At 33.9% G+C, this 19,310-nt stretch overlaps 1 protein-coding gene across 4 annotated transcripts in view; it reads right to left on the bottom strand.

Annotated features, from left to right (window-relative positions):
- sntg1 (syntrophin, gamma 1) overlaps nt 1-19,310 on the bottom strand; it is a 53,384-nt gene that overhangs the window by 27,061 nt on the left and 7,013 nt on the right. For 2 of the 4 annotated variants that reach the window (XM_058765425.1, XM_058765428.1), the window contains exons 2-3: nt 11,976-12,142; nt 4,187-4,236 (exon numbers count right to left, since the gene is read on the bottom strand). In XM_058765425.1, the coding sequence (XP_058621408.1) occupies nt 4,187-4,213 (27 nt within the window). In that variant the 5' untranslated portion in view covers nt 4,214-4,236; nt 11,976-12,142. The remainder of the gene's footprint in view (nt 1-4,186; nt 4,237-11,975; nt 12,143-19,310) is intronic. The other 2 variants (XM_058765426.1, XM_058765427.1) reach the window with 2 other exon arrangements.

The raw sequence follows: 19,310 nt of genomic DNA, 5'->3' as shown, positions 1-19,310 counted from the left end.
TGAAGAAAATAATCTCTCTTAAAACACTTTACACACTGTCATTGGTTCAGTGTCCAATTTAGTGTTTTATGTCCAACAGTGTATATACTGTATTCAGGAGAGGGGAATTTTTAAATTTATGAACATTTCCACAACATCAAAAAAACATGTATTGTGTTTAATACATTTTTCAGCAATGTTGGCATAATTAAATGCCCTATGTCTCATTTAGGGTTATTATTTGAGGATTGTATGATCTTTGAATAATATCAGTCTTTAAATGCAAGGTAATGTACCTGAAGTATACTTGCAATAGTTCCACTTTAGGACAATCAGATATACTTCAGTATATATTTAGTTGGACATCAGCACAATTAAAGTGCATTAAGCACAAAATTAGTTTCAATTTAGCAGACTTTAAGTATACCAGTGTAGTATACCAAAAGTACAATTGGAGGGTATTTTTATTAAGTACATAAATATGTCAATGCATTTGTAATATACTTAGCATGAAAAAAATGCATTTCAAATATATTTTACTATATTTATGTTTCACTAGGGTAGTTAAAACTAAAACTGAAGCTAAAATTAAAACTATAAAAAAAAAAATATATAAAATAAAAACATAAACTGAAATAAAAAATAAAATAAAACATACAACAAAATGACAAAAATTTAAATGAAAACTGAAAATATAATACAAATTGATTCAAAATATGAATAAAAACTATAATAATATCTAATACTAAAATAACACTTGTCTCCTTTCATAGCATATATTTTATGTATCCTACACTGTAAAAAGTGATGTTGACTTAACTTTTTAAGTAAATTATCATTAAAAAAATAAGTAAATTGAATTGTCAAGTTCACTTAACTTTTTTTTTAATTATTATTATGTACTTAATCATTTTAAGGCAATGGGTTTCCTCAACTTTTTTAAGTTAAGTCAACTTTCACTTTTTACAGTGTAAATACACACAAGTGAAAATACTTTCAGGCTTTCTGTGTAATTGAAAAAGTAAAGCTTGATTAAAAATAATGCACAATAAAAAAAAAAAAATCTATATGTAGCTTGATTTTTCTATTCTTTTCTTCACAAATTATGCTTCAAATTGCAAACTTGTTAGCATTAATATAAATGAACCCCAGGGACATAAGAAACACCAACAAACTAAATATTGATGCAATTATCCTCATTATAACTAACTGCATGACATTTAACAGTCATGAAATCCATCTCACTTTACGTATATATTATTTTCAACATCTTGACAAACTTTGAATAATTAAAATGATTATTCAGTTAGTTTGCTAACTGGTCTATTAGAGGCATGTAAACATATTTAGCCTTCATAAAATGATTTAATCATCATAAATTCAGAAGAAACTTACAGTGAAAAAAGACTGCATCCCTAGATAGTTTATTCAAGAATTTTTCTCAATGCATATTTCATAATTTCACATTGTAATATTTTTGCCAACATCATGGTGCTTTCATCATTATTTCATTAAAGCTTTGCATAAAACTGACTCTGTGTATATTTTGGCCTTTCCGCTTGTCAGCACAGTAAAATAAATTCCTCAGGGCCCAGTTGTGTTGTAAGACTCGTTCCTATGATGACCAAATTGGTTGGTAAGCAGTTGCTCATAAAATAGGAAAGAGGCCTGGATTTTCTGTTGAGTCTGGCATCTGCATCATTGCGCTTTCTTGCAAAGTCAGTCAAATACTTTATACCAGAATGAAATTTATTCCATAACTTCAGTTGCTAGGACACATGCTTTATTCTGTTGCCATAGCAATCAGGTGTCAGCCATTTTTAGTGTACCCTTGAGATTTTCAGTCAAAACATGCTCAGACATAGACTTTGGCCATTCCAGAAGTGAAATTACTGTAGTTAGTCCAGGCGGACTGCATTAATTCACACAATTAAGCAGAAGCACAGCCAATATGATTCTCATATTGATGCTTCAGCAAAGTTAAAACACCCACAGGCTCTGAAAAACACCCCACCAGATTCCGTAACAAGTGCAATCAAAACTTTTATGGAGAAAAATGCAATTTTTTCTGACCAGAACATGTTGAATCTTGCCTTGCACATCATGTTTAAAAAGCACAGCAGTGTTTGTAAATAAACAGAAATACTTCTGTCTATATACACAAGACTTATCCTCCTCTGAGCGCTCATTAATCTTCCACACATAAGCGCTCTTCTGTGTCCCGTTTCTGAGCCCAAAAGCTATTAAATTTGTGCTCTCTGCATTCATAGTAGCCTTGTATCCCATCCCAAACTGCATTAATATAATGCAGGACCCATCGAATGTCTTGAATTTTAACGAATTGAGAAGAACATCCAGATTAGTGGACGATCAATATTTCTCAGTAGGCGATAGACACTAATATATAGCATATAAAGTACAATCAGCCAGTCATTATTGCAAAATGAATCCTGACAGGGTGATCAAGACCACTAAATGAATAAATGCTTGGACTTAAATATTGATTCAAGTTGATATTATTTACTAATCTTGCATTTACATGACATTAAAGCATTCGCTAAGAAAAAAATACTGCATTACATTGTGCAAAACAATCGGCCTAGAAACAAAATGAACATTGCTACAGTAATATTACAGTAATTTTAATAATGAAGTCTTCTGTGGTCATTTTCACTGTAATCCATAACTGAGATGCAAGATTTCACTAGCTGTGATTCTAAAAATGAAAGCGCAAGTTTGGGGTGTTGAGAGCAATCGGGTCCTTGAAATCAGAAATAGTTTACCCAAAAATAAAAATCTGCTGAAAATTTCCCCCCTCAGAGTTTATGAAGTGAAAAGTGAGTTGTAATAAACAAATCCATCATTATAATCATCCTTTTTTTTTTTCTTTTTTTTTTACTTCAAACTGTTGCTTCCAGCTAAAATACAAATCCTCCATAATATTGCTTTCTCCAGTGAAAAAGTTGTCTGAATCAAGAGAGAAATATGCAGAGATCAAGCACTGTTTATAAGCAAAGACAGTCCAAAACAGTTCTAAACAAGTACGTGGGTGGATTTTGATGTGAGAGGACAACAGGGGATGGACTTTTTCACTGGAGGAAGGGTCATTATGGATTATTGACTGCTATTTTGGCCAGAAGCAATAGTTTAAAGTTAAAATGATGGATTTGTTTCTTACAAACTGATGGACTGGAGTGATTTGGATTACTTGTAGATTATTGTGATGTTTTTATCAGCTGTTTGGACACTCATTCTGACGGCACCCATTCACTGCAGAGCAAGAAAATATTGGTGAACAAGTGATGTAATGTTACATTTTTCCCAATCTAATGAAAAAACAAACTCATCTACATCGTGGATGACCTGAAGTTAATACATTTTCAACAAATTTTCATGTTTGGGTGAACTATTCTTTTATACTTTTAATAGGACACACAAATTAATTTAAAATGTGTTTGTAATTGTTTATTACACAGTGCATTATAAAACTAATGAGATATAATTTCTTCCACTTTATAAACTATTGATATTAACAATAATAATAGCAAACAACTGAACATCATTACATCAATTCATAATTTCTGTTACCCAGAAAAGCAACTGATATACAGCTTTCGGCTGTAGGAAATATCTGACCACTGGAAGGTGCCGCTGACCAAGAGCCATCTAATAAATATATGCATTAAACATAAAATATGATTTAGCATACTGATGGCAAAAAACAATCTCAAAATTGTCAAATATTGATTATTTAGTCAATCATTAATCCATATCTTTACACATTTAAATGATTTATAGTTCGATTCTTGTGGCATATGTCTTTTTACTTTCTATAATAGATTGCAATCCTCTTTATAATCCTTAAGTCCTTATTGTCATCAGAAAATTAAAAGTATTTCAGAAAATGAAACTGTAAATCTGCTGTCTGTTAAATAACTGTTTCCTAGTCTGCAGACAGGGGAATTAAAGCAATCGGTTTTGACCTAACATCTTTGTGCCCCATGCAGTGGAAAGTCAACAAATCCATTTATTTGATCGATGTGCTCCTGCCTCCCTCCACGACTTTAGCGAGCATTTATTTGGATAGAGTTTTGTTCAGCAAATAATGCTGAAATAGATCTCTTACAAGTTGTATGCGAACACTACTTTATCTACTTTATTTTAAATAACAAAACGTTACAACAGTAGCATATAAAGAAATACTTACCTCTTCATTTGAAGTCTTGAAATCCATGTGCTAAGGTCAGAGAAACAGCCCTTAGAGAGGAACAAACATGAAAAAGAAAACCAATCATTATGTAATTAGAACACGTTGCATTAGCAAAAGCTAAAAGTTATTGACCTTCAATGACAAATGGTGTTTGCAATGAAAGTTGCAAATGTTGCAAAGCAAAGAAAAATTCATTATAGATAAATGAAAATGCATTCGAAATGAATCATTGCTTAGTTCGTGCAGTGCGGGAGAAATACACAACTTTGCCTTGCATGAAAGCGCACTTGGATGTGCAGAAATTTAATCAAAACTCTTCACAGCAAATTTGTTTTGACAAATAACAACGGCATCTGGATGTGCAAAGCCAAAGAGGAGGACACGCTTTGATATTCGATGTAAAAAGCTTTTTCTAAAACTCCTAAAAGTGTTACGTTTTTATTTTGCTAACATGTGGATGGCAGAAGAGATTAACCAACCGGAAAGCAATAACCACTTCTGAATACGAATGCAAATGTGGCATTTCAAGTTGCTAGGAGGCCTACTAAATAATTCAGTGAGAGTTATTGTCAAACAATATATCAGCCTGTTTGGGACGGTCTCTGAACATGTACTGCAATTTCTGGTTTGCTGTACACGGTCTGCTTGAACGCTTCATTGTGCATTAAGAATATGGCATTCAAACAAACCCAATGGTCAGGGCTGGTGTTAATGTTATTAAGCCAACAAGTGATAATAATATCTTCGTTATTAAGATGTAAGACGAATGCCAAACCACAGTGAAGCATCATTAGCGTAATTATTGAATCATAATAATGACCCGGTGGCGTCTACTCAATGACTATGATAGTCATAATGATGGACACAGATGGATGAATCTTGCAAAAACATCATTTTATCATAAAAATGCACTGTATTTCATTTGATTTTGGGATGAAATATGACTCACACATGCTGTTTGTGAGATTCACCCAGCAACACGTTTTCTGGTACACAATGATACTTATTTGTACAGGATGAATAAATCACTGGAGGCATTTCCTGCTGTGTTATTCCAGCGCTGCTTTATAAACGTCTTAATAATTCATATTGTGAAAAGAATCACACAGCAGTAGCTGACCACAGTGCTGTTGTCGTTTAGCATTAAAATGCCGCTTGTGTACTAGAAGTACTAGTGAGCGCTAGGATTAAAACCATCCTGAAGATTGTTTCACAGAGGAATCACTTCTGCTATTCCATCTCCCAGAGTAGCTCAAATTAAAATCACGACCAGTGGAGCACATTTAATCAGAACAATCGCATAATTTGCACAGTCTGAAACCACTCAGCGGGGCAAATGTGGAGGGATTACAGCTCTATCTGCCAGTTTTTGGAAGCTTGTTTCTACCATGGGCTAAAATAATTAAACTGTAATTTTTATCTCACAATTCTGACTTTTTCCCCTCGGAATTCTGAGTTCACGTCTCGTAATTCAGTTTTTTCTGACACAATAAAAAAGGTAATTGACGCAATTGCAAGTTTATATTTCGGAATTCCGACTTCTCTTGTGAGAACTGCGAGTTTATTTCTCAATCATTTTCAATCATTCAGTTTATATCGCACATTCTTTCTTTTTTTAGTTTCCACCACAGAATGAAAAAAAATGGTAATTGACTTTTCATCGCACAAATCTGAATTTTTTTTCTTGCAATTGCAAGTTTATATCTCATAATTCTGACTTTTCTAATCAGAATTGCAAGTTTATATTGCGCAATTCTGAGTTTATGTGTCGCAATTCTGAGTTAAAATCTTTTTCTTTTTGTTTCCGCCACAGAATAAAAAATAAAAAAGGTAATTATCACTTTATTTTATCTCACAGTTCTAATATTTTTTCTTGGAATTCCGAGTTTATATTTTACCATTCTGACTCTTTATCTCACAATTCTGACTTTTTTCCTTACAGTTCCAAGTTTATGTCTCGCAATTCCGACTTTTCTTGTCAGAACTGCCAGTTTTCACAGTTCTGTCTCATTTTCTCCGAATTCTGAGTTTATATGTTGCATTTTTTTTGTTTCTCCCATAGAATGAAAAATAAAAAGGTAATCAACTTTTTCCCCTTTTCTTCACACATCAGTTTAGCATAATACTATATAAGAATAATGGTACATTTAATAAGACTAGACTATATGAATGTTGCATATAAAAATTAGATTTTTCATGTTACTGTTGTTAAAAGTAAATTTTGTATGCTTCCCAACTTAAGCTGTGCTTTACTGTCAAATGTGCATTACACAAAGAAATAAATGTACAATATTATTAGTAACTGCACTTAATAAAGCAAAATAATAGTAATTTTATGATTAAATCACCTCTATTTTTAATACCCCCCAGCACTACCAAATCTGCTTCTGGTGCCACCATCTGTAGAGCTTAGTGTTGGGTTTATATTTCACACTTCTTAGTTTAAATCTCACAATTCCGAGTTATATCATAATTCTGACTTTTTTTCTCTCAGAATTGCACATTTATATCTCGGAATTCTGAATTATGCCTTGGAATTCAGAACTATGACATATAAACTCAGAATTGTGAGAAAATGTATTTAAAAAATGTAAAAATTATTTTTTATTTTTATGTCATGGCGGAAACAAGCTTCCATAGTTTTCACCATATTTTGTCTGTATTCCAAAAGCAAGGACAGCGTGTTTTTGCTCTAAGAGTGCTTGAATGGTAAAATGTTGGAACATTTCTCCATAAGTGGCATGTGCCATAAGATACCTTCATAAGCGAGATATATTGGCGAGCCCTTGGATTCCAAATTCCCCATTATATACCAAAAATTGACAAAAAGTCGTCTCAGTGATGAACCTTGTCTTCACATGGAGTGCACTTAAGAGGAAATAGCAATCTGAGGCTCATAACGGAGAGGATATGTGTCTCCAAAGCAGCAATGGTGAGTACCTCTTGAGTGCCATCTGTCAAAATGAGCTACATGCCCCTTTAAAACCTCTGAGCTGGAGGAGACATCGCGGATCGCTCAGAATTTCCACCACGGATCGATTCCAGCTAAGAAAGTCCTGGCAGAATACACAAGGCCTTCAGACAGCAGCTTTATGAATAATTCATTGGTGTGGCAAGAACGAGTGTTCCCTAATAAACATCTCTATGAGGTCTACAGGTCTTTCCACTCGCGTGCCATCTGCAGCTTCCTTCATACAGACCCAGAAAAGCCAATAAGTCTAACGTGTGGCTAATGAAATCACTCTCATTGTCATCTATCAAAGACGCAGCAGAGGAATGTGGAGAAGGACGCTCAATAGTTTATTATAATGTAGAACATTTAAAAAATATTCATTATGTTTTATTGATTCAATGAAGCTCTCACAATGGCCTAAGGCAGTCACTAAGGCACTTTTTGGCTATAGAATTTAATAAAGCAACATAACATGTCACAAACAATGATAAAAGACACAGTATAAGAAAAAACATTATGCTAACAGAGAAAATTAGTTTCTACACAAATATGAAACTTTTAGCGCACTAATGAAGCCATAACAATGTCACAAAACATGTTTAAGTCATTTTCACCTCAAAAAAATTTTAGGATATTTTACTTTGTGACATTATGAAGCTCATCTCTCCCTAAATTCGCATTACCGTAATGCATTCAGACATTTTAATATAATTTGTTTTGCAATTCGTAATATTATTAATGATGATTCTCATTTGATTATTAAAGTAAATGATTTCAATTATTTTAATCATTCACTTTGTTAAGAATAGTTTTTTAGAATGTAAAGGTTTTTTTTTTTTTTTTTAAATATTCTATTACATTTTTATTAAGCTTGAATCTCCTTTCACAGTGGCCTAAGACAGTCTCTCAGGCAATTTTTGGCAATAGAAACTAATAAATAAAAAATTACATCACAAACAATAACAAAAGACACAATATAAAAAAAAAAAGTTTGTTTTAAAAATTACACAAATAAAAAACTTTTAGCACCCTAATAAATTCATAACAATGACTTAATGAGGCACATAAATTCTTATTATTGTCATGCATTCCGGTTTTTAACGTAACATAATTATAACGTATATTATTTAAATTATTTTTTTAAATCAAAATAAGCAATTTTCTCACATTACAATAACTAATTTAATTGCTTGGGCTTAGTTGAGAAGACATATTATATTAAGTCTGCACAAATATATTTTAAAAAACATTAAATGAATGGTTATTTTCAAATCCAGTCAACGTTCAGCATGCTAAATGTTGACCAAACTAATAAAAACAAATCCAGCCAACACTGAGATCATTCTGCACGAGCCTGAGTGACTTCGCGGGAGAAACAGCGCCGCCATCTTGTCAAGTTCACGCCTCAGGTAAGTTGCGCTAAATAAATGTTATTTTTTTAGACTAAATTTTACGAGAAAATCATGCAACATATTAGATTTTTTTGAGTGGACATTTAGAAAGTGTTTTGAGTTGGATATTTAAGTGTAGGCTATGTCAAGTTCACGCGTCAGGTAACGTTAAGTGGCACTGAATAAATATTTGCACTTAACGTTAAACTGAATTTATCAAAATGTATATTAAAAAGGTGTAGGCCTAAATGTTTTATTTAAAACATATATATTTATACACAAATTTATATGTCTGAGGAAAATTTAAGTGAAGGGAATGCCACAAGTAGCTTAGCCCTTGTTTAATCCATAAAACACTTAATGTCAAAAGCTGTGTTACTATAATGAATTTTAGCAAATTTTGGTGTATTGTATGACATTTTTGTGTTTTGTGACGTGAAAAGATATGAAGAGATCGAGCGGTCTTTCTCTCTTTTATAAGCCATTATGCTTAATACAACTAATGTAAACCACAGTAATGCGCTCATTTGAAGTTAACATAGGCGTGTTGAATGGATTTGTGTGTGTGTAAACTTTTGCAATTGTCCCGTGAAGTAAAAAAGACGACATTAAACGTGACTAACAACAAGCCACGGTGAAATGTACGTCGCTCTTTTCAAACGTTACACGGCGTTTCTGGTCTCGTGAATGGCGCTTTGGAAAAGAAGTTCATCGTTCCGAACGAAAATGAACAACTGAATCGCCGTTCAAAGCGTCTCAGTCAGTTCCCTAGGTAGTGAATCACTAGATCGTGCACAGGTTCCTGCACTGGGACAGACCGTGGCTCAGTAAACACTGGGACAACTGATCAATCAATTTGTTAAACGTCACCATTGGTATTTATCAACAACAGGCAGGACTGTTATATTTTGATATTATTTTTATGCTATTTAAGGTAACTTATCTCTATAATATGAAATGTACATGTTCTATTACAAATCCAGTCAGCATCAATGCTCCCTGTTGTGCAATGGATTGTGGAATGGATTTGTGCCAAAAAAAAAAGAGGAAAAAAAAGGGTTGCATCTTCTGTTTCATCACAAATTTAATTAACTGATATTGATACATTGCAAATGATTTAAAAGGCATCATTTCATTTTTTGAACTTAAAATGTACTTTTCTTTCTCCATCAGGGTGTGGCCAAATTGCAAGATTTGTCCAGTCCGTATCCAGATCAGATGGTGGATCAGCACCTAGAGATGACCTCGACAGCTCTGAATGACAACGGAGAGCATGTTAGCTAGATGAGCTCCAGAGATCCCCTCCAAAGACCTCGTTGGCCATCGGGACAAGACCACGAGAACCAGACAAGTCCTCTGCTCAATCTGACCTGTGTTGCAGCCTAGAAATAAACCATTAAATCATCTGGCCAGAGGAGAACTGCCCCATCCTGACTGAATCTGGTTGCTCCCAAGGTTTTCTACTCAATTTCTGTCATCAATGGAGTTTTGGGTCCTTGCCGCTGTTGCCTTTGGCTTGGTTATTTGGGGACGCTTGGCTGATTGCACAGACATTATTGGAAGAGAGCTGGATGATGTCAACACTGAATCACCAATGAACTGACTTTAACTGGAAAAATGACTTGTTAATGTCCTCTTGCATTATTCACAAACTATTTTCCTGTTTGACTTTGTAAAACTGCTTTGACACAATCAGTATTGTATAACGCGCTATATAAATAAAGGTGACTTGATTTGATTTTATATACTGTAACACCTGGTTCTTTTTTTTTTTTTTTTTTTTTTGACTTCTGCCTCATTTTAAAGATGTAATTGTGAACAGTAATAATATTTGTAAATGTTTGTTTGCTAACATTTTGTTTAGCTTGTTTAGTTTTTCTTATTTTAGTCTTTTTTTTTTCTTAGTTCATTAAACAAAGTTTCAACTGAATTTTGCAGTTATATTACAGATGTAATGTTTGTCAACTGGAGCTTTAAAGGGATAGTTCACCCAAAAATGAAAATTTGCTGTTAATTTACTGACCCTTAGGCCATCCAAGATGTAGGTGACTTTTTTTCTTCATTCCTGTATGTTTAGTCTGTATGAAAAATGTTATAAATGGAGATTGTTATTAAATAAAGGCTATTATGTGTTGTAATGTGTGTGTTTTTATTGATTGATAAACACCAGTTAATCATTTTTAATAATTTTGTTAAACTATAAAATATGTTTATTTATTTCTTACGATAATTGCCAAATAATAAATCTCAGTTGAGATAACACATAAAACACATGGAGTAAAAGGTTAAATTTTAATTGACATAACTTGCTGTGGTCTTCTAAATGTTTGACCAGTTAAAACATTTTAGTTGAATGAACTATAAAACTTTGAAGTCAGAAATTGACTGAACGTAAAATTTCTGTGGAACTAGTTACTAAATAATAATTAGTTGAGACCGCTTGAAATTTTTTACAGTGTATGCTTAACTGTGATGAAAATAAAGTAACAAAACTTGTACAAATAACAGGTTTGGTTTTGTTAATGCAAAATATAATCTTATAGTTTTTTCTATAACGCAGCATCCTGAGATATGCCTTAAAAAACTAACACTTTGTATTTTATGACACTATTACCATGTATTATTGTTACAGTACTGGTTTATTAAAAACAACACCATGCGCAACACAGCTAAAAATCAATACCAAGGTCATTCTTATACATTCAGATCTCATTAAATCGCATTTGCTGTGGCTTGCGACCAAAAATAGAAATGTTGTTGCGTGTTCTTCACCGTGACTACATAATTTACTATGTGTTGTTTCTATGCTTTACTTTCTCTCAGTAACATGCCTGGCATTCAGCTCATACAGTTTCACACTGACTCACTCGCTTTGCCGTTCTGTGAAAATGAGATGTGATTTGCATGTTAACAGGCCAGTGCAGTATGGCATTTTTTTTTTCATCTGCAACATTATTTTAATACAGGCACCTCATCGGTTGGGCGTCTCGCAACAATTCCTTGAGCCTTCTGAGAGATGTCACTAAGAATTACGTTTTCTGCATTGCAATGTACAGAGTGAAACACAGCGTTCCTCTCAGTATTACAAGAAATAGAGTCTAATATGCTTTCTAATAACAACAGTTCACTCAAAAATTAAAATCCCTATGAGTTTGTCTGTGAAACACCATGCTGACGCTGCTCTTTTCCACCCAACAAATGATTTTAGTGGCTGTCAAGCTTCAATAAGGACAAAAAAGCACCATAAAAATCCCATAAACTAGCAACCGTAGCACTCAAAACTGGGAAGAACGAAAGTCATGCCGGTTTGGAATGACACAAGGGTGAGTAAATGATGACAGAACGTTCGTTTTTTCAATGAACTATTCCTTTAAGATCACCTACTCAGCAAATGAGTCGATTTGTCAAGCTCCAGCTAGAGGCTTGGGTATTTTCGGCTTACCTCCAGGGAAAGATCTTCAGCACAGCACAGCATGGAGGTCAAGCCATGGGGAAGGAGGCAGGGGAGTCTTTGCAGATGCTGGTTAAGGGCTGATGTTTTAATTTTCTTCCTTTCTTTATTCCAGTACAGGGTTTTGGCCCTCAGGCCCAGCCAGAGTCCTACAGCTGCTGGAGTAAAGCAAGGAGTTAGTAAGGTAGAATGATTTGATTAGCAAGGTAAATTCTTTAATATATTTTTGCTCTTTTTAGCATCCAATCTTGAATTAGCTTGCAGGCAGCGTGCTACGCTTCCACCATTAAAACAGTTTGTGCTGTAAAAGCTTCTCTAAAAAGTTGTTTCTTTAATTTCATCTCCAGCTGTAACAGAGTGTCATTTTTTAAATGTTCCACCATGAGCATTGCGCTTTTAAAATGCTGTGCCAAGTTAAAAACAGAAAAAAATCAAGACGCCGGAATTCTGTTTCATTCAGCGGGAGCTGTTTTTCAGCTGTTTTTCAAATGTAGTTGTGTTGGTCTGGTTTCAAATGGTGGAAAATGCAAATAAATTCAGTTAACCATATAATCTTGCAAAGTTTTTAAAGCAATAGAAAACACCCAAAATGAAGTTCTGTCATCATTCTGATTCTGATTTACTCCCCTTTATGTCATTTCTTTCTGCTGTGAAACATTGAATAAGACGTTTAACAGAATGTTTTATTATATTTACAGTATACTATAAGTGCTATAAAGCCACATGATACCTTTGCGAAATGTAAGTTATTCACTGAAAATATTGCTGGATAGAATAACCACAGTGGTCACTATTCACTTTCATTGTATAGTAAAGAGCAACTCGGAAATTCTGCTATGAATAACTCCTTTTGTGGAACATGGAAGAAAGCTATCGAAACTGTTTCAAAATACATGATGAGGAATAAATGATGGTGAAAGTTTCATATTTTTAGGTGAACTATTTCATTTAAATGAAGAAGAAAATGTCTTTCTTTTTCCAATTTTTTCCGATTTGCATTTAATCAAACTGGCACAAATTAATCCAGCCAGCATGGACTATTTAATATTAATAATACTTAATTAATTAATATTAATGCATTTCTAAATGTGGTAATATATTCATAAATTGATTGACTGGCAATATAAACAAAATATTAAAGGGATAGTTCACCCAAAAATGAAAATTCTGTGATTAATTACTCACCCTCATGTCGTTCCAAACCCGTAAGACCTCCATTCATCTTCGGAACACAAATTAAGATATTTTTGATGAATTCTGAGAGCTCTCTGACCCTCCCATAGAAATGTAATTTACATGATCAACGTCCAGAAACGTAGTAAGGAGATTGGTAAAATAGTCCATGTGGCATCAGGGCTTCAACCGTAATTTTACGAAGCTATTACTTTTTGTACGCAAAGAAAACAAAAATAACAACTTTATTCAACAATTCGTCTCCTCCGAGTCACCCTATAGCGCCATTTTGGAGAGTATCCACTGAACGCAAACAGCGTATGCTGTTCTGTGTCAGCTGCGCCACGCAGATACATTTTCTACATTGTTTGCACTTTGATCTGAATGTAAACAACGTATCTGCGTGGCGTAGCTGACACAGAACAGAATCCTAAATTAAAAAAAAAAAAAATGAGATACAGACTTTTGGTCAAACCAACCAGCACTGCACAATACTAATATATTAAACAAATAATTACCAACATACAAATGCATCATGAAAAACCAGTGAACGCTGAACATTTTCAATGTTTAAAACAGTTCAAAACAGCTGCTCTACGAGATATTTTGGCCTCTTTATGTGGAAACTAACAAATCCGAAAATACTTGGTTAGTAATGCATTGCTGCTGCCTAGAGAACGCATCAATCCCCCAATTGTAATGGTTTTATCTTTTCTTCAGGACTTTGAAAAGAAATATTGAATTCTGGTAATTGCGTTTAGTGGCCAACATTGAGAGCAAAACAATCTAAAGCAATTTACATCTCTTCCATTGTGAGCCTCGTCTTTTTCATCCTCATTCCCTGAGAGAGAGATTCTGAGACACAAAGCACACAGTCAATACTGTCAAATGAAAACGCCAGGCTTCCAACAACACGACTAGCCTTTAGATTCATAATGTTAGTGCACGACTGCTTCCAAACTATTCAGCTCCGAGACAGTTCGCTACTTTAAGAGCATTATCTGCAGGAATAGCAAAAGCATGAAACTATTATATGTGAAAGCATTCGGTTTAGTAGCTGTGGATAAGCCCCAAAAAAAGTAACAAGACGTATGTTTTGTAAATTGCCTACTGCGTTAACTCAGTCTTGGAGTTTGCAGGGGTTTATTTCAACAGAACATAATGCAATGTGATCTCCCTCCCTGAGGCTAATTCATCCATGGCCGTTCTGTGCACGTTTCTACATGCTGAGCTTTACTTCACACATTTAATTTCACAACCCCACGATTTTCCCTCTGAAACGTCTAAAATAAAACCACTATTTGTCATCGTTAAAACTGCATTATGCTCAGCTGACTCATAGAATCTTGCTTCATATATGTGTGTGTTATTACAGCGGCTAGGACATGTTTATTAACTGTAAATTTGTGTAACAGAGTTTCTCGGCATGTCTTCATCTATTAGCGAACTATATCCTGGCCGACTAACCTTCTGCGTTTTTCTCCAGCTGACATCTTTAACCTTTTCTTTGATAAAACGCTGCAATTGTAACTATAACTTGGCTATTGCTGTAAAACGGTTTATTGTGGTCTCCACCGGTCACAGTGGACTGGGAACTCATGTACTTATCACCATCATAATGGCCAGACCGTCGGGCCGCCACAAAAGCTATTCATTTCCGTGAGACCCTGGTGCAACAGCAGCTCAAAGTGTTTCAATATTTTACCGAGCAACTAAGATCCAGGCTAAATTACAGAGAAATGCTCTGGCAATAACCGTGGAACTGTATTCAGGGCTTAACAGAGCGAGCATTTCACTTACATTTGCAACTATAAATAGACGCATACTGTAAAATGTATTGAGGAGCTTGTTCACCCAAAAATGAAAATTCTGTCATCATTTACTCACCCACAAGTTGTTTCAAACCTGCTGAACACAAAAGAAGATATTTTGGAGAATGCTGGTAACCAAACATTTGGCAGTAGCCATTGACTTCCATAATATTTTTTCCATACTATGGAAGTCAATGGGTACCGTCAATTGTTTGGCTACCAACATTCTTCAGAATATCTTCTTTTGTGTTCAACAGAAGGAAGAAACTCATACAGGTTTGGAACAACTTGACGGTAAGTAAATGATGACAGAACTTTCATTTTCGTGCACTGTAAAAAGTGATAAGTTGACTTAACTTAAAAAAATTGAGGAAACCCATTGCCTTAAAATTAAGTAAATAATAATTTTTAAAAAATTATTTAAGGGAATTGTCAAGTTCACTTAACTTTTTTTTATTTATTATGATTTACTTAATTTTAAGTAAATAATAAGGCAACGGGTTTCCTCAATTTTTTTTAAGTTAAGTCAACTTATCACTTTTTACAGTGTATGAATGATGATTTACTCACCCTCGAGCCATCCTAGGTGTATTTGACTTTCTTTCAGACAAATACAATCAGAGTTGTATCCTAGCTCTTCCAAGCTTTATAATTGCAGTGAATGGGGGTCGAGATTTTGAAGCCCAAAAAGTGCATTCATCCATCATGAAAAGTGCTCCACATGCCTCCAGGGGGTTAATAAAGGCCTTCTGAAGCGAAGCGTTGCGTTTGTGTAAGAAAAATATGTATACTTAAAACTTTAATAAACCATAATTTATTTATTAGCTTCCACTAACTGTCGTACACACGTTCGCGATAGAGTGTTGTTCCAGCGGATGACGTAGGATGTAGGCGTAGCTTTAATGCTCATTCACACCAAGGATAATAACTATAATGATAATAAGAACTATAAAGTTTTATTTATCGTTCTAACTCTATGAGATTAGGGAAGTCCACATTAAAGCTATAACAAAAACACCACAGTGAAACAATATCATTGGAATCATTTTCAGAATGATTTTTTTCCAGCTTATTAACGATAAAAACATTGACAGCAAATCAGACACCACCTGACTTTAAAGAGTTCAAGTATTTAAAGCGGCAGACAACAAAACAGCAGTTTTGATATTGTGCGTTGGTGTTCCGCTAGTATAATTACGGTTATAGTCATTTTTACAGACAGTTATTGTTCTTTCAGTTTCTAAAAAAATCAGTTATATGAAATTTAAGGTCATAAAGTGTCAGAAATATCTTAAATAGTATAACAAATTTCAGGAGATCTTAAATTTTGAGAATAGAAAATTCAGAAATCCCAATACAAACTAATGTGATTATTAAAATTTAAAAGGCTATGATTTAACCAAATAAATATGAGCACTGCATGTTTCAAAGGAAAAAACACTGCATTGTTGTGCATTTTATAGGCTCAGTTTCAGAGCAGTTCGCAAACAATGAACACCGCGCATTTATGCCAATAGATTTCTTATGATCTATGATTGTTTATGAATTATGACAATGTTAACTTCATGGTTTTTATGTTGTTGTAGATGGTTGTAAGGGTGCATTTTTTCTCTGTCATCTTTTTGAAAGAGCAGCTGTAATAACAAGCAATAGCAAATCATAGACATTTTAAAATAAGAGTCCCATTGTATTTTGTGCTTCTTTTTAATTTTCCCCTAATTATTAAACTGTATTTTAATTATTTAATTATTTTTGCTTTTTGTGTTCTAAAAAATAAAATGATTTTGCTTAGAAATGTCGCTTTGTATTCCTTGCTGGCATCAGACACTGCTGAAACTAACCGTATGCAGTTAATGTTTCCTTTAGGAATGAATCTAATCTTCCCACGAACACCCGCATACACTCAGAAACAAGAAGTCAAACGGTTGGCTCGCCACGCTGCTGTCTGTGACGCTGATGCCCTATCAAGGTCGATGTTTTTCGCCGGGTTTCTCTCAAGCAGGTGAGTGAACATGCTCCCATGAGATGTAAGCCAGAAAACCACATTTTATCTGTGTATTTCACAGCCAAGACACAGAGAGAGCAAACACACTCACACTGCTCTGGGCACTGGGCATTTCCACTGCCTGGAATCGAGGCAAAACCACACTGCCGTGTCACGCTACAAAGTGATTTTCAACCAGTGTTTGTTCAAATAACACGGTTGTTTTCTATTTGATATTATGCATAAAATGAGCTTATATTGGCTAAATTATATTGCTAGATGTATTCCCATTGCTTTATTTCAGCAAGGAACCAATACAATAAATCTGACGCTTATATATGAGAGTCTGTTTTAAGTTGCACCGCCTCACAGCAAACCAAGTAATGCATTGTTTTATACCCTGCACTTTTAAACAAAAGCATCCTTACAAATGCATTCAATCATAACAAAAATACTACAATGTTGTTGTTTTTCTTTCTTTTTTTCCTTTTTTTCCTTTTTTTGGACATGATCCATGAACTATTATATAAATACATGGTGCATTAATATGGTAATCAGTCAGTTGCATGGTATATATATCATTACCAGGAAATTACAAATGTGATTTCTTTAATATCTCAATTTGTTCTAGATAGAAATGAGATTAATTGGAGAGCAAACAGAGACTTGTATGAGCAAATTTCATGCATTTTCATGCTTGCCCAGATTAAGTTAAATTAAAAATAAAAATAAAAAAATAAGTCAAAGATCTCAGTAATATAATATAATGTAATAAAAATAGTTTAATATATTAACATGTATAATATAATATTTAATTATACAACATATGCATTTCTCACCAATTACTTCTAAGACAAAATTATTCAAGATATCCACATTATTTTATAACACTTTACTCTTACTGTATCAATGGTTGTCTCATTTGCTGATTTCATAAATATATACATGTATAAATCATTACCAGAATGTTTTTATTACAAATGTGATTACTTTAATATCTCAATTTGTTCTCATAGACATATATAAATATATAATAACATGTATAATATATTTAATTATATAATATGAGCATTTCTCACCAGTTACTTCTAAGATAAAATTATTTGAGCTATCATATATCTACATTAATTTTATTACATTAAACTACTACTGTATCAATAATTGTTTCATTTGTTTCTTTCATAAACATATATCATAAGCATATATCATTACCAGGATTATTTTTATTCACAAAGATGGAAACAAGATTAACTAGAGAGCAAATTGACTTTTATGAGCAAATTTCATGCATTTTTATGCAATTCCATCAATTCTTTTAAGCAAAAGACCCCAACAATGTTTCAAACTGTGCTCAGATTTGCCAAGATACCTGCAATTATGATTAAGTTAAATTTAAAAATAATTAAAAACAAATATAATCAATTGCAATATTTGTAAAAAAAATTATCTAATAATATTTATAAAATAATATTTAGGAATATAATATAAACACATCTAATTTCTGTCTTTCCTAAGAAATTTTAGGAGAAACATCTGTGACGACATTAAGAGCAACCTCAAAGGCTGAAAACTACAATAATCAAGTAACTCTTCAGTCTATGAATACAATGTAACAAGATTCCACCACGTTAAGATTTGCAAAAGACAAAAACACATATTTGAGGATCTCATCTCAAACTTCAAAGTTTCAAGCTTGAAGTAATGACCAGATAGAAATGTCACACTGACTCAGATCTGTTAGGCCTGATCAAGTGTTTCTCAGCTTTCTCGACACCATTGCTCTGTTGAACACGTTTAGGGCAAGCAATGCAAAGGTCACTGCAGAGAGCCTGGTCACGGCGTTACGCTTGATTAAAGTTTCATCCCAGCTTCATCCTTTCACATTATCCTGCTCTGACATCTCATTGCCAAAAGCAACCTTGTCCTGCCCGCTGGGCGGGTGTCTGTTCAGCCCTCATTAGTTAATACACCGGCGAGACCCGCTGGCCTACATCACCTCACCAAACCACATTGACATAGAGGCAACAATGAGAATGAGGCTCGGTAAATTAGCAAATGGCAGATTTATAGACTCAAGTCTTGACCTCTCTCTCCATGACGGATGACTTTTGGCAAGGCAGTGCTTGAAAGTACCGAGGAGGTGCCAGAAGAAACCTAATGGACACATGAGACTCATTACACCAACAAAGATGGGTAATTACTGCTGCTGTCAGACCGAGCCGTATCGTTTATTCAAGACCAAGACAAAGTTTGGTTTGTTTATGAGTTAGCAGACTCTCTCTTCAATTGTCAGCGAGACCAGCCCATTAAAAACAGAATAAATTAGCTGTGTTGACATGAGACTAACTGGCACACATT

This window comes from Onychostoma macrolepis, chromosome 24 (genome assembly GCF_012432095.1).
Source record: "Onychostoma macrolepis isolate SWU-2019 chromosome 24, ASM1243209v1, whole genome shotgun sequence".
Lineage (NCBI taxonomy): Eukaryota > Metazoa > Chordata > Actinopteri > Cypriniformes > Cyprinidae > Onychostoma > Onychostoma macrolepis.
Note: the sequence above shows the minus strand (reverse complement) of the source record. Positions and strands in the feature narration are given on the sequence as shown.